This window comes from Protopterus annectens, chromosome 9.part0 (genome assembly GCF_019279795.1).
Source record: "Protopterus annectens isolate FY-2018-M chromosome 9.part0, PAN1.0, whole genome shotgun sequence".
NCBI lineage: Eukaryota > Metazoa > Chordata > Ceratodontiformes > Protopteridae > Protopterus > Protopterus annectens.
In genome coordinates, this window is record NC_056743.1 from 1,290,522,339 (window position 1) to 1,290,549,838 (window position 27,500).

Below are 27,500 nucleotides of genomic sequence, written 5' to 3' on the forward strand. Positions count from 1 at the left end.
CACACACACACACACACACATATATATATATATATATATACACACACACACATCTACACACACACACACTTGTGTGTCTACATATATGTATGTATGTATGTGCAGATATATATATATATATATATATATATATATTTATTTGAATGTAGCAATGACTGACCTTGCTTGAGACCCATAAATAACAGGAGGGTTTTTCTGAAAGGAAACTCCACTAACAATATAAAATATTGACAAGATGTCATACCGACCACATACAATGACAACATATAAAAATGCACCCCAACCATACATGTCATGTACTGCATACCAAAACAAGGAGATTAACATCATATGGTAGAGATACAGCGAATATCACTATTTGTCACGTAAAGCATACACACCACATTGCGAATGCTACAAACTAGCAGACATCCATGAGTATAAATACACTGAAAACAATACTGCGCATTTTGATATATACAAAAATACCATATGCAACCACTGTGGCAAACGTTTAAAATGTGGGCTATACAAACTATAGACAATACATTGCATAAGAGGAAATGTACATTGAGACTGCCATGTACATAACAGAAAGGAGGGAACATACATAGAAAAGATATTTCAAAAGACAGTGATGTATAAACAAGTAAAAAGAAATGTGTGTATATATATGTATATATATGTATATATATGTATATATATGTATATATATATATATATATATATATATATATATATACACACACACACACACGTGTTTTGGTTGACATTCATGTTAGTCAACATCTCAAACAACCCCCCCCCCCCCCCAAAAATGTTGGAAATGTGCATGTTGACCCACGAGTACGTATGTGCCAAAAAAACCCCTCTGTGCATGCACAATTGAAAATAAATATTACAATTGCGCACATCCTACTTACCTGTAGCAGTAGTTGTTTGTAGAACACACTGCTTTCATGGCACTTGGGTAGTAATGCCCTGCTACACTTCTATGACAGAATACTAAAGCTCAGAGTCCTTACCACTGATTGTCTGTGGATGTGACACAACCAGAGACTGAGAACATCTACTGTTCCAATACCAAAAATCACACACACAGGCACACATTAATAAATGCTGCAGGGCAGAGCTCAACTGCAACCTAAACAATGTACATTCAAAAAGAGGGATGTTGGATGTTTTACTGCCAGGAAGGTATTGTGTCCTGTGAACATCTACCGTAACAGGTAAGACTTATCTGACTGTACTATGTTCAACAAACACACTGCCTTACTGGCATTCAGGTATACTCCCAAAGTTTACACAACCTGGGAGGGAAAAGGATAAGGGGGTCCAGGAGCCTCTGGACAGTGGTCTTAGCAAAGATATCCAGATTGTAGTGCTTTATAATGATATGGACTTAGAACCAGGTTTCTACCTCTACAATACTTCGAGTCCATTGCCTTACTATATACCACTGAAGAGGAAAAGGCCCTGCTGGTATGCACCTTTACCTTGGTTGGATTCATCTTGCCATGGTGGATGTAACATAAAACAATATCAGAGAACAAACAATGTCCGGTGGTTTACTTAGAAACAGACTGACCCTTCTGGGAGAAAGAGTGATTGAGAGTGAATTCTGGGACCACTTTCTGCATGAAAGAGGGGTCAGTGCACAACACAAACCTGTCCCTGGGAAAATAAGGTAAGGTTGTCCCACCATGACAGTTTGCAGCTCAGAAACTTGCCTTGCAGATATCACAGCAATAGACAAAACAGTTTTCCATGTTAAGAGCTTCAAATCAGCCTAAGCAACAGGTTTTGAGTAGGTAAGGTCAATTTTACCAAGACATAGTTGAGATCCCACAAAGGAGGGATTTACTTGCAAGGGGTTCTCGTATGCAATACTCCTTTCATGAACTGTTTTACCAAAACAGAAGAAAGAAGGGCATCTAAGCAGAAATGGATGCATACAATAAGCCATCCTAAAGTATCTCAAGCAAATATTTCAAGACCAGACGGATGTTAATCTCAAGGGACTCTGTTTCAATTTAGGCATAACTTAGAAAGCCTCATCCATTTGTAAACATTACATTTCCTAGTTGCAGGTTTTCTGGCCTTTTTAACACTTGTTGCACATCCTCATGAAACAATTAACTAAATGGAGTCTCGGCTGAATCTTCCAAGCGGTCAGTTGTTGTTGCACCAAACTGTGGTGCATCTGTCACCCCTGAGACTGAGTGAGCAAATCCACAGCATGAGGAAGTCTGTGTTAACTGCCACTGGCCAATAACCATAAGAAGGGAGAACCAACATTGCCTGGGACTGCAGACAGTCACCACAGTAATCTTTGTCTTTTACTTCTGAATCTTAAGAAAAACCTTGCGAGTCAGAGGAAAAGGTGGAAATACATACAGGAATAATCCCATCCAAGGGAATGAGACTGTATCTGTCCCCTCCAAGCATGTCTGGAACAAAATTTCTGTAGGTGTCTATTTTGAAAGGAGGTGAACAGATCTATAGAATAGTTGTGTAAGACTTTACCATAACCACAGAAGTCCTTCTCTTCTATGTTGCAGTATTTTTAACAGTAGGGAGTAGCTGCCTGCAGTGGCACCGCCTGGCCAGTATACCAAAGTCTTGGTCTTGGAGGGTGTGTGTGATGCTGGCTATGAGGGCCATAAAGTGGCGTTAGGTATAAAGGTGACGTCTGCACGTACCCTCCTCAGAATAGCTTCTGCTGCATATAGTAGTGCTCCTGAGGTTTTTCAGGAGGGTCCTGAGACCCTTAGACTTACATGCCTGCTAGAGCCACGGCAGTAATAAGATTATGTAGGTAGAGACGTAGGGAAGAAGATGGCCACAGGTGTTTATAAAATACTTGCTATAGCAGAAGCAAGAAACCGGGGGTAGGAGGGTGGGACTGAATACTGCAACACAGAAGAGAAGGACATCTATGGTTATGGTAAGGTCTTACACAACTATTCTATGCCCTTCTATTCTGATGTTGCAGTATTCTTAACAGTAGGGAGAGTACCAGAGCTTTAAGTATGATCCTGGGAGGAGGAAGGGTTTCCGTGGTCCAGGAGACCCTGTAGGACAGTTCCAGCAAAACGGGCTCTAGCATGGGATGCCATGTCCAGCTTGTAGTGTTTAGTGAAAGTGTGCACTGAGGTCTAAGTGGGTGCCTCTAAAATAGAAGGGGAATCAATGCCTTTGAAAAAGGTAGAAGAGGAGGCAGCTGCTCTGGTGGAATGTGGTTTGATACTGTCATGTTAGGTTTGTCCATGGTGGGAGTAGCAGAAGGAGATGGACTTGGAGATCCATGAGGCAATGGTTTGCTTAGATACAGCTTTTCCTAGTGCTTTGGGATGGAAGGAAACAAATAACTGTTCTGATTTCCTAATGTCTTTGGTTTTGTCTAGGTAATGTCTTAGTTGCCTGTGCATGTCCAGAGTGTGAAGGGTCGTCTCTGAAGCATTTTGAGAATGGAGGTAGAAGACAGGTAGGTTAATGGTTTGATTCAACGAGAGTTCATTAACTACCTTTGGCATGAAGGAGGGGATGGTCCTCAGCACCACTCTCTCTCTGTGAAAGACTAGGTGGGGGGGATGTGGCCATCAGAGCTTGGATCTCCGAAACCCTCCTGGCAGATGTGAGGGCAACTAGCAGAACTGTTTTGAATGTACAAAATTTCAAAGAAGCAGAATGTGCTGGTTCAAAAGGAGCTAGTGTTAGCTTTTCTAATACAAGTTTAGATCCCATGGATGAGAGATGGGGTTCCGTGGGGGTTTGATGTGGAGGACTCCTCTTAAAAAGGAGTTTGACTTCCAGTCTGGATGCCAGGGGAGGTGAAATGGACAGACAGGCAGAGATGGCAGACAAGTGGACTTTGATTGAGGAATATGTCAGTCCTGTTTGGAGTAGCTCACACAAGTATGACAGGACCCTAGGGATGGAGTTAGTGAGGGGGTCCTATTTGTTCCTATGACACCAATTGGAGAATCTGAGCCATTTAGCCACATAGTTACTCCTAGTGCTGGGTTTTCTGCCTCCTGCAGAATATTAATTAAGTCCTCTGAGTAAAGGTGTCTGTAAGGGATCAGGATTCTATCATCCATAAGGTCAGTTTTAGAATGTTCACTTGTGGGTGTAGCAGAGACCCCTTGTTCTGTGTGAGCAGGTCTATCCGGTGGGGTAAAGTACAGTTGTGTACCTACCATAAATGTAGATGTTCGAGTGTATTCACTGTTGCAGTCATTACATTTGGGTTATCCTGCTGGCAGGCTACCCGCAGTCGGCCAGAATTCCAAAGTCCTGGTCTGGCGTCGGTTGCTGTCGCCTCTTCCCTGACGTCAGTGCGCCAGGGGTATACAAGATGCAGCCGACGTCATTTTCTTCAGTTTTTCTTGCCCCAGATGTCAGGTGCCCCCAAGAAGGTAGGCAATACACATGGCTTATAAAAAACATACTCTAACATAAACAATACCTTCATCGACAAGCAAATACACCACATAGGTTGTATACGATAGAGAAGTATAGATAAGTCCCAACAAAGAAAGGGGGATGGTGGGTGGGTAACCTGGACTGCAACAGTGAATACACTCGAACATCTACATTTATGGTAGGTACACAACTGTACTATGTTCATCGTGTTTCACTGCTGCAGTCATTACACTTGGGTTGAATCCCAAAGCTGAGGTTGGGTGGCTGGGTCTAAATAGGATTAGGAGTGGCTATGAGGCCCTACAGAACTGCAGTGGCAAAGCCTGCTCGGGATTTAGAGTAAAGAGGTAAGTGGTAGTGTTTGGTAAAAGTGTGCACTGAACTCCAAGTTGCAGCCTCCAAAATTTCCTTGGCTGGTACTCCTCTGAGAAAGGCTGCTGACGTGGCTGCTGCCCTGGTAGAATGTGGCCTAATATTCTTAGGCACTGACTTGCCATGCTGTGCATAGCAGAAACGAATACAGTGTCCTATCCATTTTGAAAAAGTCTGCTTTGAAATAGCCTTTCCTTGTGATCCTGCAGCATATGCTACAAACAGTTGCTCAGTTTTTCTGAAAGCTTTTGTTTTGTCCAAGTAGAAGCGTAGCTGCCTGTGTATGTCCAAAGAGTGCAGAAGTCTCTCCCCTTTATTCTGGGGATTTGGATAAAATGTTGGCAAGTGAATAGTTTGGTTAAGAGCCACACTGGATACCACCTTTGGCATAAATGTAGGGTTTGTTCTTAAAGAAACCCTGTCCTGATGAAAAATGATGAAAGGTTCCACTGCCATTAGTGCCTGTAACTCTGAGACTCTTCTTGCTGAAGTTATTGCTAGGAGCAGAGCAGTTTTCCATGATAAGAATTTTATATCAGCTGTACTGGCTGGCTCAAAAGAAGGCAGTGTGAGCTTTTCTAAGACAAAGTTGAGGTCCCATGTAGGTATCTGTGCTCTCCTTGGGGGTGTTATGTTTTTTGCCCCTCTGAAGTACTGTCTTAGCAGTGGATGTGAGAAAATAGGAGGTTCCGTATTGTAATGAGCTGAAATGGTAGAGGCATGGATCTTAATTGACGAGAAGGATAGGCCTTTGTCCAGCATCTCAGTCAGGTATTGTAAAATCTGAGGAATATTTGGAACAAGTGGTTCAAGTCCTTGTGCCTGGTTCCAAGCGCAGAATCTCTTCCATTTTTCTGCATAAGATTTCCTAGTGCTGGGCCTCCTGGCTTCCAAAATGACATCCATAACAGCTTTAGAGGTGTGTTCTGAGTGGCTATATTATCTGCCATGCAGCCAGATTTAAGGTCCTGAGTTGGCTGTGCAGGATCTGATTGTTTTGTTGAGTCAGAAGATGAGGAATTTGAGGTAAAGACCAGGCTGGGCCTTGAGACAAGCTCTTTAGGATTGGGTATCCAGTGCTGGCGTGGCCAGTCTGGGGCAATCAGAATAATTTTTGGCTTCTCTTGTCTGACTTTTAGGAGCACCTTGGAAAGGAGAGGCAGTGGTGGAAAGGCATAAACTGTTAGGGTTTTCCATCTGAATGATAGAGCATCCACTTTCCATGCTTGTGAGTGATAAGTCCTTGTGCAGAATCTCTGCAGTTGGCAGTTGTGAAGGGAGGCAAAAAGATCCATGTCTGGGCATCCCCATTTCCTTGTTATCATGCTGAAGAACTGTGGATTTAGTTTCCACTCGTGCGGGTCCATGAGGTTTCTGCTTAGTTCGTCTGCCAGAGTATTTTTCTTTCCTGGCAGGAACTGTGCCTGCAGATGTACTTGACAGGTTAGTGCTGTGTTCCACAAAGTCATGGCTTGCCTGTAGAGGGGGTAGGAATGTGTGCCCCCTTGCTTGTTTATGTACCACATAACTGTAGTATTGTCCGTCTTTAGTAATAGTTGTCCTGGATGTAGTAGATCCTTGAAGGCTGTCAGGGCATTCTGTATAGCTAGCATCTCTTTTTGATTGATGTGAATATGCATTTGGTGCGCGGGTCACGTGCCCTGAATGCATTTTCCTTCCATGTGTGCCCCCCCAGGCATAATCCGATGCATCTGTTGTTAGTGTCTGCCTGGCTGTGGGTAAAGTGAAAGGCTGTCCCTTGTTGTGGTGACAGGCCAGTGCCCACCATCGAAACTCCTGTTGCAGGCAAGGAATAAGAGTTATTATTTCTTCCAGGCTGTGGCAATGTTGAGTCCAAACACTTTTTAGATACCATTGTAGCTTCCTCATATGCAGTCTTGCATATGGAATTAGCAGGATGCAGGATGCCATGAAGCCCAAAGCCTGCAGAATTTTTCTTGCAGGTAGCTGGGTCTTTGTTGCTATCATCTGAAAGTAATGAGTCAGTTGCCTTTGCTTGTCTGGCGTGAGATCAGCCATCTGGGCAGTTGTATTTAAGCTTGCACTCAGGAATATTATCTCTTGAGAGGGCACTAGTTTTGATTTCTTTTCGTTTACTGTGTACCCTAGGCAAATTAGTAATCTTTTTACAAATGCCAGATGCTCTAGCAGAATGTCCTTGCTCTCTGCTTGAATAAGGCAGTCGTCCAAGTAGGGATATATTTGAATTCCTTTTTGTCTGCAAAATGCAATTACTGGTGCCAGGCATTTTGTGAAGACCCTGGGCGCAGTAGATAAGCCAAAGGGCAGTGGAGAGAATTGGTAATGTATTGAGCCAGCTATGAATCTGGGGTATCTTCTGCAAGATTGTCTGATTGGGACATGCAGGTATGCCTCTTTGAGGTCCAAAGTAACTAGCCAAGCCTTCTTGCCCAGCATGGGTAGACGTTGCTGCAGTGTAAACATTTTGAATTTTGGAACATCCAAGAAAGTATTTAGAATTGACAGGTCCAGTATTGGTCTCCAGGCATTGTCCTTTCTGGGTACCAAGAAAAGTCTTGAGTAAAATCCTTGTCCCTGTTCTTGCTGTGGTACTTTTTGAATAGCTCTCATGTCCATGAGAGCAGAAATTTGTTTTTGTGCCTCTGCCCATTGATTTTGTGGCAGGTCTGGTCTATATATGCCTATAGATATACATATGTATATATATATATATATATATATATATATATATATACACATATGTATGTATATATATATATATATATATATATATATATATATATATATATATATATATAGATATATAGATATATATAGATATAGATATACATATGTATGTATATATATAGATAGATATATATATATATATATATATATATATATACATATATACATACACACACACATGCATACATACACACACAGACACACATGCATACATGCACACACACACTCACTCATATGTAGGCTACTGCTCACACATTGATAGGTTTAGTTAGATGGTGCTGTTTGTGTTGTCCAGACAGATGGGGTGTAGAAATAGTAAGCGGACGAGGCTTCAGGGGGTCAATTACAGGTGCATAGATGGTTGGTAAAGAGGTATGTTTTACGTAGGCTTTTGAAGGAGGGTGTGGAGTTTTGTAGTCTGAGTTCAGGGGGAAGGTTGTTCCATATTTTTGCTATTTCATGGGCAAATAGTGATTCCCAGGAGTTGTTTTTGCATGTGATGATCCTGTGATGTAAAGGAAGGATTGGTCCTAAGATGCGCATTCTGGGTGGAAAATGATGAAAGGTTCCACATACATAAGGGCCTAAAGCTCTGAAACCCTTCTAACTGAGGTAATGGCTAGTAGGAAAGCAATCTTCCAGGTAAGGAGTTTTATATCTGCGGAAGCCTCTGGCTCGAAGGGTGCAAGGGTGAGCATCTCCAGAATGAAACTGAGGTCTCAGGGGGAATGGGAGATTTTCTGGGAGTCCCCATGTGGACAACCCTCTTAGAAACTGTTTCATGAGAGAATATGAAGAGAGAGGAGGGTTGAGAAGGAAGATGGGAAAAAATAGCCGAAGTGTGGATTTTTTTGTTTTACAGAGAGTACAATGGGTCTTTATCAAAAAGGCTAGATAAGTACAAGATCAAAGGGATCTCAGCTTGCCAAGGGTTTTGTCACTTTTGTCTGCACTACATAATGAATTTCTTCCATTTGGCAGAGTAAGACTTTCTAGTGCCAGGTCTCCTGGCTTTAGAATGTCTAGGACATGTATGCCATGAAGCGAACCCTTCTGTCAATCAAGGTATCATCCAAGCTGTCAATCTGGGGGTGTGCATGTTGGCGTGTATGACTGTGCCCCTATTCTGCATTAACAGGTCCACTCTGTGGCACCACACATGGTTCCTTATTGGTTAGACTGAACAATAGAAGGTACCAGTGCTGCCTCAGCCAATCTGGAGCTATTAGAAGTACCCTTGGCCATTCTTCCTTATTTTCAGCAGTGCCCTGGATAGCAAGGGTAGTGAGGGGAAGGCATAGAGGAAGAGGCCTATCCAAGGGAAGGAAAAGGCATCCGTCTTCCAGCCTGACTTCGTTTTGCTCCTGCAAAGCTTTTCCAAGTCAGCATTTTCTTTGGTGGCAAAAAGGTGTGGTACATACCATTTTTTTTGCTATGATGAGAAAAACTTCCCAATGCAGTTCCACTCATGGGGGTCTGATAGGCTCCTACTGCGATGATACACTAGTTGAATGGTTTCTCCTGGTAGGTACTGTGCCATGAGGTGCAGTCATAGGGACATAGCCACAGACCTTTGGGAAACAACAAAGTAGCAAAGAGGGTAGGAGTGACTATCCCCACACACACTTGTTTATATACCACATAACCATGGTACTGTCTTGTCTTTACCAGGAGGACTCCTGGTTTCCATTGTTCTTTGAAAGCAATCAGGCCTTTTTGGACTGCCATCAGTTCTTTTAGGTTGATGTGCTTGTTTTTGAAATAGGGTTCCATCTGCTTCGAGTTTGGAAGTTGTTGGACTGGGCTCCTCAGGCTTTTTCAGATTCATCTATTGTCAGACTTTGGTTCTGTGGGATGGACAAGAACGGAGGGCCTGGATTGAGGGAGCATGCTTGGACCCACCAAGTAAACTCTTTCCTGAGACAAGGACACAAGTTTTATCCTGAAGGTGAGAGGCTGAGAATGTTGGCACCACACATTTTTGAGGTACCACTGCTGTTTTCTCACATGTAGTCTGGCCAGGGGATCATGAAGATGCAAGAGGCCATGTAGCCCAGGGCTCTAAGAAACTCTCTGGCTGTGAGGTATTTCAGGAACTTTCTGAAGTACAGAGTTAGAAGATAACTGTCTGGAGAGAGTTTGTCTTTCTGAAGTAATGACTTCAATAAAGCTCCCAGAAACACAATCGTGTTCATGGTGTTTGAGATTTTTGGGTACTGATGGTGAACCCCACTTAGGTTAGTACATTCTGGGTGTAAAGCAGACTTGCACTGAGTTTTTCTAGGTCTGATGCCTGAATGAGGCAATCATCTAGGTAAGGGTAAATCTGAATTCCCTTTGTCCTGCAGAAAGCCATTACCTGGGCCAGGTACTCTGGGTGCCGTAGACAAACTAAAGGGCAGACAACAGAACTGATGAAGTTTCATACCTGCTCTGAATTGTAAGAACCTCCTGTGTGATTCCTTTATGGGGATTTGGAGATATGTGTTTTTTTAGAGCTAAAGTTACCATAAAGAAGTTGGGGGAAATCATGGGCAGTAGCTTCTGTAGAATTAGCATTTTGAATTTTGGAACCTCCAAGAATCGTTTTTTACATGTCGAGAACTGGCCTCCAGGCACCTTCTTTTCTGGGGACTAAAAAAAGTCTGCAGTAAAACCCTTTTCCTTGCAAAGAGGTTGGTACAGGTTTCACATAGCTCTGGGTGCACAGAAACTGTATTTAGGTTAAGGACTTGGCCTTTTTGTTTGGAGGAATATCTGGGAAGCCCAAATAAATGAAGGATTGTATGAACTTTAGTTTGTAACCCCTCTAAATGATGTTTAGAACTCATAGACCCCTGGTAATGACGGTCCAGTGGAATATGTACAGTCTTCCTCCCATCCTGGGGAGATAGGAAGGTAGAGGGTACGGGACGGAGAGAGGGGGAAAGACAGTTAAGTAACAGTCATGACTGCTCCCTGCTAGGTCCCCAAGGGCAGGATCCCACAGGCCTACTGCTGCTTGCCACTGCATTGACCGTTGGTGTGGTATATGGCCCCTTTCCTTGCAAAGTCTCCTTTGTCTGGGCTTAAACTTGGGGGGCCTGGAAAGGGCTAATGTTTGATCGGGTAACTTTGGCTGAAAAGAGGGTTGGAGCTTGACAGTTTAAATGGACTTAGCTTTATCTTCCATTTTCTTAAGGACAGCTTCAGCCTTAGGACCAAAAAAAAAGTCTTTGTCCAAGAGGGCATCCAGGAGACTGGATTGGACAAGTTCAGAAAGGGACTGCTCCCTTAACCAGACTTGCTTTCTAATGACTGATCCTGTGGCTGCTGTCCTGCTGGAAGATTCTAAGGCATCACAGCTGCAGTGCAGGGAGTGCTTGGTCCCTTGAGAGCAGGACTTACATAAATCCAGTAATTCCTTAAAGAAGGTCATCATTTTCGGTTTCATCTGGTCAGAACTAGTTTCCCGGTATTTTTACCATATGAAACAGGGAGTTCAAAGCCCTTATGACAAGGGTAGCAGAGATGTACAGTTTCTTTCCAAACATGTCCAAGGCTCTGATTTCCCTGTCTTTTGGTAAAGGATTTTTGAAAGAATTAGCTTTTGCTTCTTTAAGGCCCATAGTCACTACTTCAGGATCTGGCACAGGACTCTTAAAAAGGTGTTTCTGGGAATCTAGAACTCTGTAAAATCTGTCACGTTTCCGAGGAGAATGGGGACGAGAGTCTGGTTGTAAAACGGAATACAGAAAAAGTCTACCACCTCTAAGACTGGAAGAACAGCAAAGGGTTCATGCTCAGGGAGATTTACGAATTCCCTAAACCTCTTCTTGGAGTGTGGGTAGTCCTGTGCTTCCCATTTGAAGTGTTCCCTCAGGGTATGTAAGGTTTCCCAAGGGAAACATCCTCAGTAGGGGAGGCAGAGACAAGGTTCTCCTTAGAATATGAATCTCCACAGGTAGCAACAGATGCACCCTCCTCGATGGGGGATTCCTCATTATCAAAATCATACTTAGAATCAAAGCAGTCAGAAAACTCCTGGGTTGAAGAATCCCTCTTTCACCAGGGGATTCTTCACAAGGAGGCAGGCATCTGACCAAGGAAATCAAATTCTCAGCCAGCCTCTCTAGGTCTTGTTGGTATGGCCAGAAGTGGGAGCCAGTAGGCCTAGGCTAAGAACAACATTAGGTTTTAGCCTAGGGCCAGCCTCCACACTAGCACCTGAACAAACAACAGATTCCTGTGAATGACAGGCCAAGGTGATCTCTTGACAATAAGAAGAGCCGTCGCCAGTTTTAGAGCAGTTGTTAGAAGCTGGAGCTTGTGATGCAGTTCCAGTCTTAAACAACAAGCTAAGTCCTTCGGCTTTTAAGGAAGTAAAAGGATCCTGAAACATACTGGATTCCAAACAGGTCTTAATAGATGCCTGTGCCACTTCCTCATTTGCCGAAGGGGGATGCAAAGGCACCTCACCTTCTTCAACAATCACAAGCCTAAGATGACTGGTTGATGGTGAACGGGCATCACCTGAGGAGATCAACTTTAGCCTGACTGGCGGACAACATGGTGTGGGAAAGCTCTGATAACTAGCTACAATGTTTAGCTAGAACGACTCTTTGATACATCTGCTGTTAAACTGAGCACAGAACCAACAACTGGAACTTCGTGTTGTCCCAAACAAGTAACACAAAAAGAATGAAAGTCCTGGTGTGGTATCCGTTTGCCACAATGGAGACAGTAACTTTCTCTGACCTTAGTCACAGAACACACAAGAAGTTCCCCAACAGGGTACTTGGCTTTAGATGTCTTCTTTCTCTGGTGCAGACCAATCGACACACTGACTAGCATTCTATCTCTGGCTCCAATGGCAAGAAAGAACTGAGCTCATGGTGCTGACAGACTCCCTTTATATGTGAATGCTTTGACATTAGACAGGGTATCCACCGGTGTCAGGAGGAGGGGAAAAATTCTCTGGTAGTCAGGCCAGCCAAGGACTTCCATGGCAAGAAATCCCACAAGTCAGGAATGCAACAGTGAAACACGAAAAACATCACATACATGTATATGTGTATGGTTCACTTTATTCTCTTGAATTACCAGTTCTTAGAAAACTTGTAGACAGCGCTCAGTGTTGGAGATGTTCAAAGAAGGAAGATAACAAGAAGTTATGTACTTACCATAACGTTCGATGTATATAGTCCACCTCGCCCTACATTCTTACCTGTGGGTTCGGAGCCAAACCTCAGCTCCGACTCGGCCATATTTAGCTCGAAGTCTTCAAATGGCTCGTGGCTAAGAGGTATCCCATCATGCAACAGGTCTATTCCCCAGATCTTGTTTGCTGCAAGCTCACACACATACACACTGAGAAGAACAACCCCCAACAGAAAGGGCTACTGACATCTAGAGAAAACACCTCCCGGTCCTCCAGGAGGGGGAAGAAGAGAGGGTTAGTAAGAATGTAAGGCGAGATGGACTACATACATTGAACGTTATGGTGAGTACATAACTTTTTGATGTTATGTAGTCCAATCTTACCTTCATTCTTACCTGTGGGACAGCGTCTCTAGCATCTTGATCTTGGGTGGCTCAGTGAAAAATACTCTTCAGCACTGTGGAACCAAAGGAAGATCTGCCTCTAGAGACCAGATCTAATTTGTAGTGACAAATAAAGGTATGAGGCGAAGCCCATGTTGCTGCAGCACAAATATAATCCATAGACATCTTAGCCTGAAATGCAGATGAAGTAGCCACATATCATGTAGAATGAGCCTTCACTTCAAAGGGCAATTCTTTGCCATTGGAAGCATAAATAAATGAGATGCAAATCTGAGATCCAGCGAGACAAGGTTACCTTAGAAACCAGAACCCCAAGTCTAGTGTCATTTGGGAGGGGGCTGGCAAATAGTTTGCAGCAAGACTGACCCCATCTGTGGAATATCTCTTCCACAACATAATTGTTCAGGGACCATTATTGAGGCATTAGGATAGCTCTGCTCAGCCTGTCGGCAATCACATTTGATCTGATTTCCTGAAATCTTTTGTCCTATGTAAATAGAAACACAATTGTCTATGAACATCCAGCTGATGAAACTTAAATTCTGCCTTGTTGGAGAATTCAGGAAAAAACACAGGCAACTCAATGGATTGGTTGATATTGACAACAGAGGCAACCTTTGGAACAAAAGAAGGGTTGGTCCTTAAGGAGACCCTATCTTTGTGAAACACCTAATAAGGTGGCCTAATCGATAAAGCTTGGAGTTCAGAAACCCACCTAGCTGAAGTTATGGCTACCTAGAATACTGTCTTCCATGACAAGAATTTAATGTTACATGTAGCTGCAGGCTCAAAGGGAGTTGAGGTGAGCTTCTGTAGTACAAAACTGAGGTCCCATGGCATCACTGGATCAAAGACTGGAGGTCGGAGTAACAACGTCCCTCTCATAAAAGCCTTACAAAGCCTATGGGCTCATTAGCAATGTGAAAGGTAGAAATCACTGCCAATTGCACTTTAATGGTTGCTGCAGCTGAACCCTGACTGAACAGTTGAGAAAGAAATGCCAATATTGCCGAACTAGGCGTTGTATAAGGATCAATATGCCTCTCACAGGCCCAAATAGAAAATCTCTTACACTTGCTGGAATAAATCTTCCAGGTAGAAGGCTTGTGGGAAGATGATAGAATATGGACCACTTCTGGGGAAAAATCATGAAGCCTGACTAAGGAAAGAACTGGAGCAGCCAAGCTGTCAACTTGAGTGTCTGGATGGATGGATGGAATTGTCCTGACATATGAGTCAGCAGATCTGGAGCTGGGTCCAGAATCCAGGGCTTGTCCATTGGATAAGGGTTGAAGGAAGGGAAAACAAATCAGACAAGGCCAGTGTGGGGCAATGAGGAGCTTTTGCTTCCCAAAGACTGTGCTTTCTGAATGACCTTTGATATCAGAGGTAATGGTGGAAAGGCGTACAGAAGACCAGAGGATCAATCGTGAGCCAGAGCATCCCTGGGTGTCTCCCCCTCCGGGGGGATAAGGATGAAGTAGCTGCTGCATTTGGGAGGGGGCTGGCAAATAGTCTGCAGCAAGACTGACCCCATCTGTGGAATATCTCTTCCACAACATAATTGTTCAGGGACCATTATTGAGGCATTAGGATAGCTCTGCTCAGCCTGTCGGCAATCACGATGGACTTCGCCGGTATATGCGTTGCAACTAGAAAGCGTTGGGAAGACACCACCCACTGCCAAACTCGAAGAGCCTCTCTGCAAAGGGGGTATGATATGGTTCTTCCCTGTTTGTTCAGGTACCATACCACCGACGTTGTCTGAGTGATTGCAACTGTCTCTAGAGGGAAAAAGCTCTAAAGTGCTTGCAACACTAATAGCACTGCCCTCATCTCAAAGACATTGATATGCAAATGAGTCTAATGATCCTGCCACGTGCCTTGGACAGTCCTGCCAAAATAATGCCCCCCCACCCGATCTGGGAGGCATCCGTGGTCACCGTAGCAACTGGAGAAGATGGGACAAAAGGCTTGCCCACGTTGAGATTGCTGGCCTGAAGCCACCAGCATAAATCCCGCCTGCATGTATCCGTAATCAGAATAGAATGGTATCGTGGAAGATGCTGTAGTGACCATTGGGCGAAAAGCAGCCACTGAAGAACTCTCATGTGTAGTCTGGCAAGGGGAACTAGCATGATCCTGGCAGCCATGGTCCCTAATAACTTGAGGACCACTTTTGCCTTGACCTTCCTCAATGGTAGTAAGGCGTATACCTGCTGTTGTAGAGCCTGAATTCTCTCTCCTGGTAAGGAGGCCCTCATGAGCACCATATCTAGCTCAGCGCCAATAAGAGTGACATGCTGCGAGGGCAACAAGGCAGATTTTTTCCAATTTAGTGTAATTCCTAACCTTTGGCACAGTGTAATGGTGGCGTCCCTGATCTGTAACAGTAGATGCCTGGTGGTGGCAGAAAGGAGCCAGTCGTCCAGGTACGGAAACACTTGGAATCCATGATGTCTCAAGTGAGCCGTTACCACTGCCATGCATTTGGTGAACACCCTGGGGGCTGTGGTGAGACCAAAGGGCAGAGCGCAAAACTGAAAATGACTGGCTACCAGCCGGAAGCGTAGATGACTTCTCGATGCCCTGTCCATCTTGATATGGTAGTAAGCATCTTTGAGGTTGATGGAGCACATCCACACATCTTTCCCTAACAGAGGGAGTATTGACTAAGGTGACCACGCGGAACTTGGACTTTTGTACATGAAGATTCAATTGGCTGAGATCCAAGATGGGTCTCCGGTCCAGTGTTCTTTTCGGCACCAAAAAGAATCTGGAGTAAGTCCCTAATCCTACTTGGTCTGCGGGGACAGGCTGGATGGCTCCCTTTGAAAGCAACTTTTTTATTTCTAAAGTTGCGGAATCCCTGTGACTGGGTGGAACGTCTGGGATTCTCTTGGTCGGTGGGGGAGGAGAAGAGAAGGGAATATGATAACCTCTGGAAATTATCTTTAATACCAACTCGTCTTGGGTGACATCTTGCCAGGCTTCTGGGTATAAAGAAATGCGACCCCTGACTGGCTCCAGAGATGCACAGTCGGGCCTCCCTTCAGGAGTGCTCGTAGGGAGAACCACGAAAGGAATCACGGTCTCCCTGGTTACACGGGCCTCCTCTGCCTCTAGGGCAGCGTCTACCCGAGTTTCCACCCCCTTCCCTGCCTCCGCTTAGGGAATCACTTTGTGCACCCTGAAAAACCCTCTGCAACTTTCTGAATCACATTTTCCCAGACTTCTGGCCCTTGGGATAAGGTCTAGAAGGCATGAAAAAATGGACTCCCACGGCAGACTGGGTTTTTCCTTCCTGTTCGCACCTAGTGACGGTGTCCTTCAACTTGGTTCTGAACAACGATGAACCATCAAAGGGGACATTGGTGAAAGTACAGTTTTGTACCTACCATAAATGTAGATGTTCGAGTGCTAATACAGCTGCAGTAACCACATATGCGTTTTCTGCCGTCAGGCGGTCCCTCGGTCGGCCGAATTCCAAAGTCCTGGTCCGACACCGGCTGTCGTCGCTTTCTCCTCTGACGTCAGTGAGGCCAGAGTATATAAGACACAGCCGATGCCATGTTCTCCAGTCTTTCTTGCCCCAGATGTCAGGTGCCCCCAAAAGGAAGGCAATACATAAATAATGCTTATAAGAATATACAAGCAATGCAAAATAATCCAAAATCAGTAGTTGCAAGCAAATAAACCATAGAAGGATAACCCAGAGAGGTTGTATGAAGAGGTAGTTAGGCCCCATGTCTTTACCAAGTGGGGAAGGAGGGAGGGAAACCTGTACTGCAGCTGTATTAGCACTCGAACATCTACATTTATGGTAGGTACAAAACTGTACTATGTTCGTCGTGCATACAGCTGCAGTAATCACATATGGGTAGAGTCCCAAAGCTACGCACAGGGTGGTAGGTACTAAGAGGAACTGGGTTGAGCCAGAATGCCATGCAAAACAGCAGTGGCAAAGCCTGCTCTTGTTCTGGAATATAAAGGCAGGTGGTAGTGTTTTGTGAAGGTATGTACAGAACTCCAAGTGGCTGCCTCCAAGATATCTTTGGTAGGAACCCCTCTGAGGAAGGCTGTAGAGATAGCTGTGGCCCTGGTGGAATGTGATCTGATACCTGTAGGAACAGATTTCCCATGATAGGAATAACAAAACCGTATGCAGTGGCCTATCCACTTTGAAATAGTCTGCTTGGAAACTGGCTTCCCTTGAGCCCCTACAGCATAGGACACAAAGAGTTGTTCTGATTTCCTGAAGGACTTTGTTCTGTCCAAATAGTAACGTAGCTGCCTATGGATGTCTAAAGAATGTAGCAGCCTTTCCCCTTTGTTTTGAGGATTGGGATAAAAAGTAGGAAGGTGTACGGCTTGATTTAAAGCTACCCTGGATACCACCTTAGGCATAAAAGATGGGTTGGTACAAAGGGAAACCCTGTCCTGATGAAAAATGAGAAAGGGCTGCACCGCCATGAGGGCCTGTAGCTCCGAAACTCTACGAGCTGAAGTGATAGCCAGAAGGAAGGCAGTTTTCCAGGACAAATATTGCAAATCTGTTGAGGCAGCTGGTTCAAAAGGAGGCAATGTTAATTTTTCTAGTATGTAATTAAGATCCCAAGCTGGAATTGGTTGTTTCCTTGGTGGTCTTATCTTCTTAGCCCCTCTGAGGAACTGTCGTAAGAGTGGATGAGAAAATAAAGGAGGATCCGTGTTGAATTCTGCAGAAATGGCTGAGGCATGGATTTTTATGGAAGAAAATGAAAGTCCACTGTTCAGTAGCTCAGCTAGATACTGTAATACCGGAGGCAAGTCCAGTTTACTAGGGTCCTGGCCTTTTTTCTCATTCCATGAGAAAAACTGCTTCCATTTTGCGGAGTAAGCTTTTCTAGTAGATGGCCTTCTGGCCTCCAAAATGACATCCTGCACCTCCTTGGAGAGCAGGGTCTGTTGTGGTGTTAAGGAATTTTCCATGCTGCGAGATTGAGTGTTTTCAGCTGACTGTGAAGAGTTTTGTAGCTGTGCTGAGTCAGCAGAAGAGGCATTAGAGGCAGGGACCAGGGAGGAGTATGTGTTAGGCTCCTCAGCAGTGGGTACCAGTGTTGCCTTGGCCAATCTGGAGCAATCAGTATCATCTTCGGTCTGTCTGCTCTTACTTTCAAAAGCACCTTGGGCAGAAGAGGCAGAGGTGGGAATGCGTAAACTGTCCATGCTGTCCAACTGAATGAAAGGGCGTCCACTCTCCAGGCCTTTGGATGGAAGGTCCTCAAACAAAACTTTTCCAATTGATGATTCCTGTGGGAGGCAAAAAGATCTATGTCTGGCCTCCCCCACACTTGGGTTATTTCTGTAAACACCTGAGGATGTAACTTCCATTCGTGAGGATCTGTCATATTTCTGCTTAATTTGTCTGCCAGCGTGTTTTCCAATCCTGGCAGGTACTGTGCTTGAAGTTCGATTTGCCATTCCAGAGCCAAGTTCCAAAGAGTCATGGCTAGTCTGCACAAGGGGTATGAATGTGTTCCTCCTTGTTTGTTTATGTACCACATTACTGTGGTGTTGTCTGTTCTTATCAGTAATTGTCCTGGATGCAGGAAGTTCTTGAAAGCTGTAATTGCATTTATTACTGCTAGCATTTCCTTTTGATTGATGTGAAGGTGCTTTTCCTTTTGGGACCATTTGCCCTGGATGCACCTGTCCATCATGTGAGCCCCCCAGGCGTAATCTGAGGCGTCTGTTGTGATAACTTGCTTTGCTTGAGGCTTGCAGAATGGGAGGCCTGTGTTTGCTTGACATGCTTGGGCCCACCATAGAAATTCCTTTTGCAAACATGGTATTATTGTTTCCAAACTGTGACTGTGTTGAGACCATAGGTTTTTTAGGTACCACTGAAGTTTCCTCATATGCAGCTTTGCAAATGGGATTAAAAGAATGCAAGATGCCATGAATCCCAGAGCCTGCAGGATTTTCCTTGCAGTAAGCCTGGTACTTTTTGCTAGTATTTTGAAGTACTGAGATAGTTGCCCTTGTTTTTCTGCCGTAAGGTAGGCCATCTGGGTGTTTGTGTCCAAGTTGGCACCCAGGAAAGTTATTTTCTGAGATGGTGTTAGCCTTGATTTCTCTTTGTTGATTGTGTATCCCAGAGAATGCAGTAACCGTGTCACATATGCCAGATGTTCCAGAAGTATGTGTTTGCTGTCCGCTTGGATCAGGCAGTCGTCCAAATAAGGGTAAATTTGTATCCCTTGAAGTCTGCAGTAGGCAATCACTGATGCCAGGCACTTTGTGAATACTCTGGGCACAGTAGATAAGCCAAAGGGCAATGCAGAGAATTGATAGTGGATTGAACCTGCAAGAAATCTGAGGTATCTTCTGCAGCTTTGTCTGATTGGGACATGCAGGTATGCCTCCTTGAGGTCCAATGTTACCAGCCAAAACTCCTTGCCCAGCATGGGAAGAAGTTGCTGTAATGTGAGCATCTTGAATTTTGGTACGAGTAGAAATGAGTTTAGGATGGATAAGTCCAAAATGGGTCTCCAGTCGGTTCCTTTCCTTGGTACCAGAAAAAGTCTTGAATAAAAACCTTGACCTTGTTCGTGAGTGGGTACCTCTTGAATAGCTCTCATGCTTATGAGCTTTGAAATTTGTAGTTGTGCCTCTGCCCTTTGATTCTGTGGCAGGTTTGGCATGCCTCTCATTTTTGGAAGAGTGTGAAAATGAAATTTGTAGCCTCTGTTTATAATGTCCAGGATCCATTTGTCTGTTGTGACAATATGCCAATTGCCTGCAAATAATGCTAGCTTTCCTCCCAAAGGTGCTGCCAGCTGGGGCGTGCTTGGCATGGAAAGGGAGTCATTGGGTTTGCTTCCTGTATTGTTGTGCACTGTCCTCGCCACCTTTTGGTGCTGGAGTTTGCCATTGTCGTCCTCTATATGATCCTTGTGATTGCCCTCTGCCCCTTGTGCGTCTGTATCTACCTCTTTGGGGCTTGTCAGTGGCTGGAAAGGACCAGTTTTTTGAAGGCCAATTTCTGCTAAAACGTGGTGGTTGGACCTGTAAAAAGGCTTTGACAGTTTGCATAGATTTGGCTTTTTCTTCCATTTTCCGCAGTATCTCCTCAGCATTAGTACCAAACAGCACATCCTTTTGTAAAGGAGCATCTAGAAGTTTAGCTTTCACATGATCAGGCAAGTTTTGTTCTCTAAGCCAAGCATGTCTGCGAATGACTGATCCTGTAGCAGCCACTCTACTTGAAGCCTCTAGGGCATCATAACCACATTGTAAAGTGTGTTTACCCACTTGTTCTGCACTATGAATCATATCCTGTAACTCCTTTAAATCTGGTTGTTCAGGTTGAGACATTTTATTCCTCAATTGTGATAACAGAAACTGTTGATATTTAAGCATATGAAACTGACAATTTAAGGCCCTCATGGCTAGGGTGGCCAAGGTATATACCTTTTTTCCCCACCTTTCTAAAGATCTTGACTCCCTTTCTGCAGGAAGTGAATTCTTGGCAGTTGAGGCCTTCAATCCCTTGGGGCCCTGTGAAATGGTTTCAGGGTCAGCATTATGGCTTTTGAAGAGAAATTGGTGAGAGTTGGGTACTCTGTAATACCTATCAGGCTTGACTGGTGCAGGAGGCAGAGAATCCGGGTTAAGGAAAGCCTCCGAATAAACATCATCAAGTATGTCCAAAACAGGGGGTATCGCCAGAGGTCTGTGTTGAGGTAACAAAAGAAATTCCCCAAGTCTTTTCTTGGAATCTGAAAAGTCTTGGCCTTCCCAATGGAAGTGTTCCCTCAAGGTGTGTAAGGTTTCCCCAAAGGAAAAATCCTCAGGAGGAGATACAGAAGGGATGGACTGCTCTGCATCCGAATCCTCAAAAGGGGAGTAAGAGTGTTCCTCTGCATCAAAATGTTCTGATAAAATGGATCCCTGATCAGAAGAGGGAGAGTCTTCCTCCACTCTGGGTCTTTTGTCTGGAGGGGGTTGAGAACCTCTGATAAGAGTAATTAAATCCTCAGCCATTTTAAGCATCTGTTTCTTAGGCATGGGACCTGGAGATGGGCCCTGTGCAACAGGCCTCTTGGGATGCCTGGCTGCTTTGGATTTAGTAAACGCCTTAACAGAAAAAGAAGATGAGGGTCTAAAGACACCATGGGTGGAGGTGGACCTGTCCACATTAGTAGGCTCAACATTAGCAAAGGCTTCGGTGGTTGTAGTCTGGGAAAGGGCCAAGGTCCCAGCGGTCTCGGGTACAGAGGACACCGCCAAAGGAGTGTCGTCGGTAGTCAGGGACTGCAAAGGCATCTCGCTGAGAACCGGACCACGTGTAGCCTGTTTTGGCGTGGTGTCGGCGGGGACCGCAGGCCTCGCGTGTCGGTCCTTTTCCTTGCGTTTTTTGGACAAAACGGTAGTTGGAGTGTCCGACGACATTTTATAATTAAAGGCTTTACCAAAATAGTGTTGGGCGAATTCCGCCCGACGCTTAATAGTGCGTTTATTGAAGGTAGCGCAAAAGCGACAGCCTGAGACGTCGTGGTCTGGGCCTAAACAAGGTATGCAGAGGGAATGGAAATCCTTATGCGGTATTTGCTTCCCACAAGAAATACAATTATTAACTTTTTCTGACATCGGTTTGAGGCAAGAAAAGTTTCCCCAACGGGGTACTTAGCTTTAATGAAGACTTCGGTTTCCAAAATTTTCGTAATTCAGGAGCTGGCCGACCGGCACTTGCGAACTGCTTCTGCCGGGCACCGCGGCAAAAAAGACTGGAGAACATGGCGTCGGCTGTGTCTTATATACTCTGGCCTCACTGACGTCAGAAGAGAAAGCGACGACAGCCGGCGCCGGACCAGGACTTTGGAATTCGGCCGACCGAGGGACCGCCTGACGGCAGAAAACCCATATGTGTTTACTGCAGCTGTATGCACGATGAACATCGTAGACTTGAAGGTCTCCGCAAAATTGCACAGGTGCATCCAGGAGCGTCTCCTAAGAGAAACTCCGGAACCCGCTGCCCTACTCGCTCCATCGGCTGCATACCAAATCAGCCTCATGGAGGAGTTGGTAAGGGAATTTAGGGTAGACATCTGTGCCTTGACCTTCTGTGCCACGGCATCAGGAATGTTACCCTGTACAGAATCTCCTAGCTCTTTTAGATCATATCTCTGGAGCCTTGTAAAATGCATTAAGTAGTTCAGCAACCACAGTGTAAAGGCCGCTAAGGTAAACACATGCTTCCCATACTTGTCCATAGCCCGGGACTCCTTGTTAGGCGGATGGAGAGTAGACAAAGTTTCAGCAAGTTTCTTTTTGGTGGCTGCTGCCACCACCATGGCACCTACTGGAAATGCCTTTAGTTAGATATTCCTTGTCAGAGAAGGCAGACAAAAACTTATTGGGTCTCCTAGGGACAAGTTCCATAGTATCAAGAGTTTCCCACACCTTTCGACAGACAAGATCTAGTAGCTCATCAAAAGGGGGAGAAACCCAAGAGGCGGAGCGTTGAGACCCGAAAGCCTTCAGGAACACAGACTCCTCATCAGAAGGGGATTTGGGGGGTCAGCCGCCTCTCTGCTTCAAGATCTCCAGGATATCTGAAAAAGAGATATCTTCAGAAGATGACTTGGGAGACCCCTCTGACTCCTCTAGGTCGGTGTCCGATGTGAGACTCATCTGGGGAGTCAAGATTTTTCCTCTTACACAATCTCTTTCTGGCGGGCTCCTCAGGCAAAAACTCTGGAGAGACATCAGAAAGTTGGGGACCACTCATGGAGGTATCCCAAGGCTTAGGGTTTCTGCTGCCCATGGATAGAGTGTGATCCGAAACTGATACCGGTGCTGGAGGGGGCAGAGTATCGGTGCTGTAGGATGCAGCTGATGACCTGGCCAGCACGCTCCTCCTAACCTCGAAGGCTGATCCCCTGGCTCTGAAGGCCGAATAACTGTAGAGGAAACAGTAGTAGCCCTCGGCGCCAAGGAGATGAGGTCCGAAGCAGATGTCAGGTCCAAGCTCACTCGAGCCGAAGCACCAAGAGGAAGGCTTGGAACAGATGAAGATCGATCCGATCCCTCCCCCTCGGATCTGACTGGAGAACCGTGGACCCTCGACCCTGTGGATGGAGCAGAGGGGGTCGAAGGAGAAATCGGAACCGAAAGGCCACGCAAGGCTACTGGAACTGACCCGACGGAACTGACAACTCTGGCTTCAAAGGCTGAGAAAGGCTTGGAGGAAGAACAACAAAGGATGAAGAGGCCATAGGCTCCGGAGCTTAATGGGTCAGAGCCAAAATCAATTTGGCCAGCATCGATGACTGAAGCAATTTCTTCATCACCCTATCAACATCCTCATTGGAAAGGGACCTGGAAGATAATGTAGGAGATCTGGATCTCCCTACAGAAGGGGACTTGCATGCAGGAGAACCCGGTCGAATAACTGAAGACCGGCTCCGAACCAAAATATCCGTGACCAGCTCCGAAAGGCTGGGAGCTGATACGGACTTAATCAAGACACTACCTTCAGTCGGCACCGAGGGCAATGGAACTGAAGAAGGAGAAGCTGTTCTAGCAACTTTCTCTGGCAGCTCTGAAGAAACAGAAGGAGTCGGAGAGCGCTTCTTAAAAGTCTTTTTGTCCTTTTTAGCTGGAGAGGACAATGCACTGGAAGACTTAGCCAAGTCTTCCTCGCAGGAGTGTTTAAGCAGTCCTTTCAAAATGAGCTTGCTCTTCCTTCTCCTGTAGCACACGTGGACTGAAGAAATGACAAAACAAGCAAGACTCTTGGAGGTGAATAGCCCCCCAAGCAAGAGTGCCCATCAGTTGAAGACATTTTATTGTTGCATTCAACACACTTTTTAAAGTCCTAAGGCCTGTGTTCCTTAGAATCCTTGGACATACCGAAACGAACAAAACAATATGTACACACAGTAGACCCAACTAACCCTGCACAAGAAACAGAGTCTCTAACTAAAACGGCCTAGAAACCGGCGGGAAAAATACAGGGAGGACTAGGTCCTCTAACTTAAATGGGCCTAGCCCGGGGAAACAAAGGCAGGATAGCACCACTAGCCAGACACAACAACACTAAACGCTAACAGAATGGAGCAGCAAACCAAAGACCACACAGAAACAATGGGGGGGACTAAGTCCTGTAACGGCCTAGCCCATGGGGAAAGGAAACGAATGGGATACCAAAATGGCCAACGACAAGGCAACAAAAAACAGCCAGAGAAACAAAACAAAGGCAGTAAAACACCACTACCACACTCACAGAGCTATGAAAATAGTTTTGTTGAGCAACAAGTCTACAGTTTATAAAAGTTTTATAAACAATATACTTAGCCACGGCCAAAAGCGAGACCACGTCTGAGCGTAACGAGTGGCAAATGAGATCTGGGGAATAGACCTGTTGCATGATGGGATACCTCTTAGCCACGAGTCAATTGAAGACTTTGAGCTAGAGTACGGCCAAGTCCACGGGTAAGAATGAAGGCGAGACTGGACTACATAACATAGTACATTTAGATAAGGAAAGTGTGGATACAGGACTTTAATGCTGAAAACTTCTATCATACAGAAAGCATTGGCATTAGTGCAGGGAGTGTGTATGTGGGAGTGTTTGCCAGTTAGAGTCAAGAGCAAGGTCAAGGAAAAGGAAATATATTTAGTGTTGTGCATGCCTGCTGCTGCACACAGTTTCTCAGTGTTTTGTATAATGTTGTGCATGTGTGCGGCTACACATTGTGTCTCTCAATCTTGGTTACAGGAGCAATGTTATGGAAAGTTTTTTCTCAGGTAAGATGTAGGGGTGGGGTAAGGGTTAGCAGCATTAATATAGTGGTATGGGGGCTAAACCCCTCCCTGCCTGTCACTAGTGGTGTGAGTTAACCCTAATCCTGCCCCTAACCACAACACTACACCTCAGATTAGAAACCCCATTCCATGACATTATCACTATTCATACAAAGTACATCAATGGGGAAAAAGGCTGCACAGACAAGCCACTGGATGTTACTTGGGATATTCTGCAGTCACCCTAATATTATGGATATCAAGCTTGTTTTAAGCGCAGTGTTTCTAAAGTATGGCCAAATGAACCACTTGTGCTGTATTGATAAGCTTAGAAGTGGAAAAACACATCATGTCTACAGCTACTGGGAACTGGATGTACTGGCCTGAATGTACCAGTAAAGACTTAAAGTGAAAGTAAACGGTCATGGGTATTCAGAAGCCATGTAACTTAAACATTGGTATGCCATTAGATGATCACTTACATATATCCCATGGGCTTCCACTTAGTTTAAAGTATTACACAGTAAAAGACTACAGCTTTGCCGGGTCATTCTTGTACTGTGTGTGTATTATATATACACCTGTACATACACACACAGAAATGTATATACACACATGCATGTAATATATGCATGAGCACAAAGAAATACACTCACACACATGTGCTCATAGCTAGACCTCTTATGTTCCTTATGATCTCTTGTCTCATACTATTCCTATGTCACTGTTCATCATTACAAGCTCCGTATTCATGCTTGCTATTTGGGAGTAATTTTGAAAAGTTATCACTGGATTACTGCACTCACCAAATTATCACATAAAAATGCAGATATACAGAGTTTATTCATTTTTTTCCTTATAACATACAATTCTTTAAAAACAAGATTACCTACCAGGCCAAGGGGAGTCCAACCAGTGCTTGATGTGGAGAATTTTTTCATCTTTGGATCTTGCATAAGCCTCTTCACAAATCTTATCATATTTGGCAATTTCTTCCTAAATAAAGTATGGTCAAATACAGTAAATGTTTAGCAAGCATGAATAATGAAAGCTGAATACTTGGTTTTAGAGGTTTTCATGGCCTCAACTACACAAGTAATGGCTGATGGGCAACATTTAAGAGTACTACATCAACAAGCAACACTAACTCAAAGAAAAGTATCATTAATGAAAGAAACCTCTTATACAACAGTTAGATTTCTTTAAGATTCATAATTTCCTATGAATTTAGGCTAACGGCCACCCTGACCTTTACAAGCCTAGCCATGCAATCCAACCCAACTGTGTCCCTATGTATCATGGGTGTTTATTAGGAGGGAATATGTTACTTAAAGTTTCTAGATATTACATATGTGAGTGAGGGGGGGAGCTACTTTAGATGCAGGAGACAGTAATGCCCAAACTATTAGAGACATGGCAGCCAGACCAAGAGTGAATTTCTGATTTCCCACCCATTGGTTAGGGTTACACTTTAATAGGGTTAGGGATGGACTCTGTTTCACATGGATGAGGATCCTCATAGACACATCTATCTCACCAACATGTCTTATTTATGATACAAGCACAATTTAAATCCTTGGATGTAGTGGGCCTGATGGTAAGTATCAATTTAATGGTATATGATACACTCACAATTCAGAGAAAGATCCAGAAATAGAAAGCAATGAAATATGGACATTAGTATACCAAGGCCCATAACAGCACATACTAACCAACAGTAAGACACCATGCATGCTGCCAAAAGCTGAGATGACTGGGTTACCACTGGCAATGGCAGTACAATGCAATACTACCATATGCAGATGGGTATGTGGCACTGGGAAATACATGCTGCACTAAGTCCCAGCAGGCAGTGGTTTTTGCCTGCCTTAACTCCACACCATCAGTTACCCACTCCACCAGAAAGATTATTTTCGGAGTTTGATTCTGAGGCAAAAAGTACACATTTCTGGGAGTGCAGGCTGGATTAAGGAATACTGTCATGGAATAGTCTGCACTGCAAATCTGATAATGAAATCAACAGGATGAGCATCAACATCACAACAGCAAGAATGCAAAGTACAAACTTTGAAGGGTGGTGGCAAATTGCTTGGAAATTACATGTACTGCATCAGTTTTGAGGAGTAATTAAAATCAGTGTATTAACATACAAATATAAACAAGCCTGCTGTAAAGGAAAACCATCCTTAAGTATTTAGATGCATTTTTCGTGAATACATTACTACTGAGAGTTCTACCAAATGTGGAATTTCTTGAAAAAACACACCCAAAGAATTCACACAGCCACGGTTGTGGTCCCCATCAATCGGATCAGCGCTGTGTCTTTGACATGGCCATAAAAGTAGCATGACTCATTAACAGTACATTTTATTACTATTCTGCTGGAGAGTTGGAATGAGAACTGTGCACTGTGTTGTTTTATTCAGATGTAGACCACACAGATTCAGCAGCAAATAACGTTGATGAGCATTCCAAACATCTGCCACATTTGCAAACAGTGGTCATGACCAACTATGTACCTCTCGTCTGCTCTATATTCCTGGAAAATTGTGACTCATAACATTTTTAGTCTTTTCTGCCACAAGGACATAATGCTAATGAGAAGTTGCAGTGTACAAGCTCCCAACACCGGAATCACACTTGCATCTGTGTGT

General features: G+C 44.5%; 1 protein-coding gene across 3 annotated transcripts in view; it reads right to left on the reverse strand.

Annotated features, from left to right (window-relative positions):
- OGDH (oxoglutarate dehydrogenase) overlaps window positions 1-27,500 on the reverse strand; it is a 1,195,521-nt gene that overhangs the window by 401,460 nt on the left and 766,561 nt on the right. For all 3 annotated transcript variants that reach the window (XM_044084237.1, XM_044084236.1, XM_044084238.1), the window contains one exon: window positions 25,740-25,842. In XM_044084237.1, coding sequence (XP_043940172.1) covers window positions 25,740-25,842 — 103 coding nt within the window. The remainder of the gene's footprint in view (window positions 1-25,739; window positions 25,843-27,500) is intronic.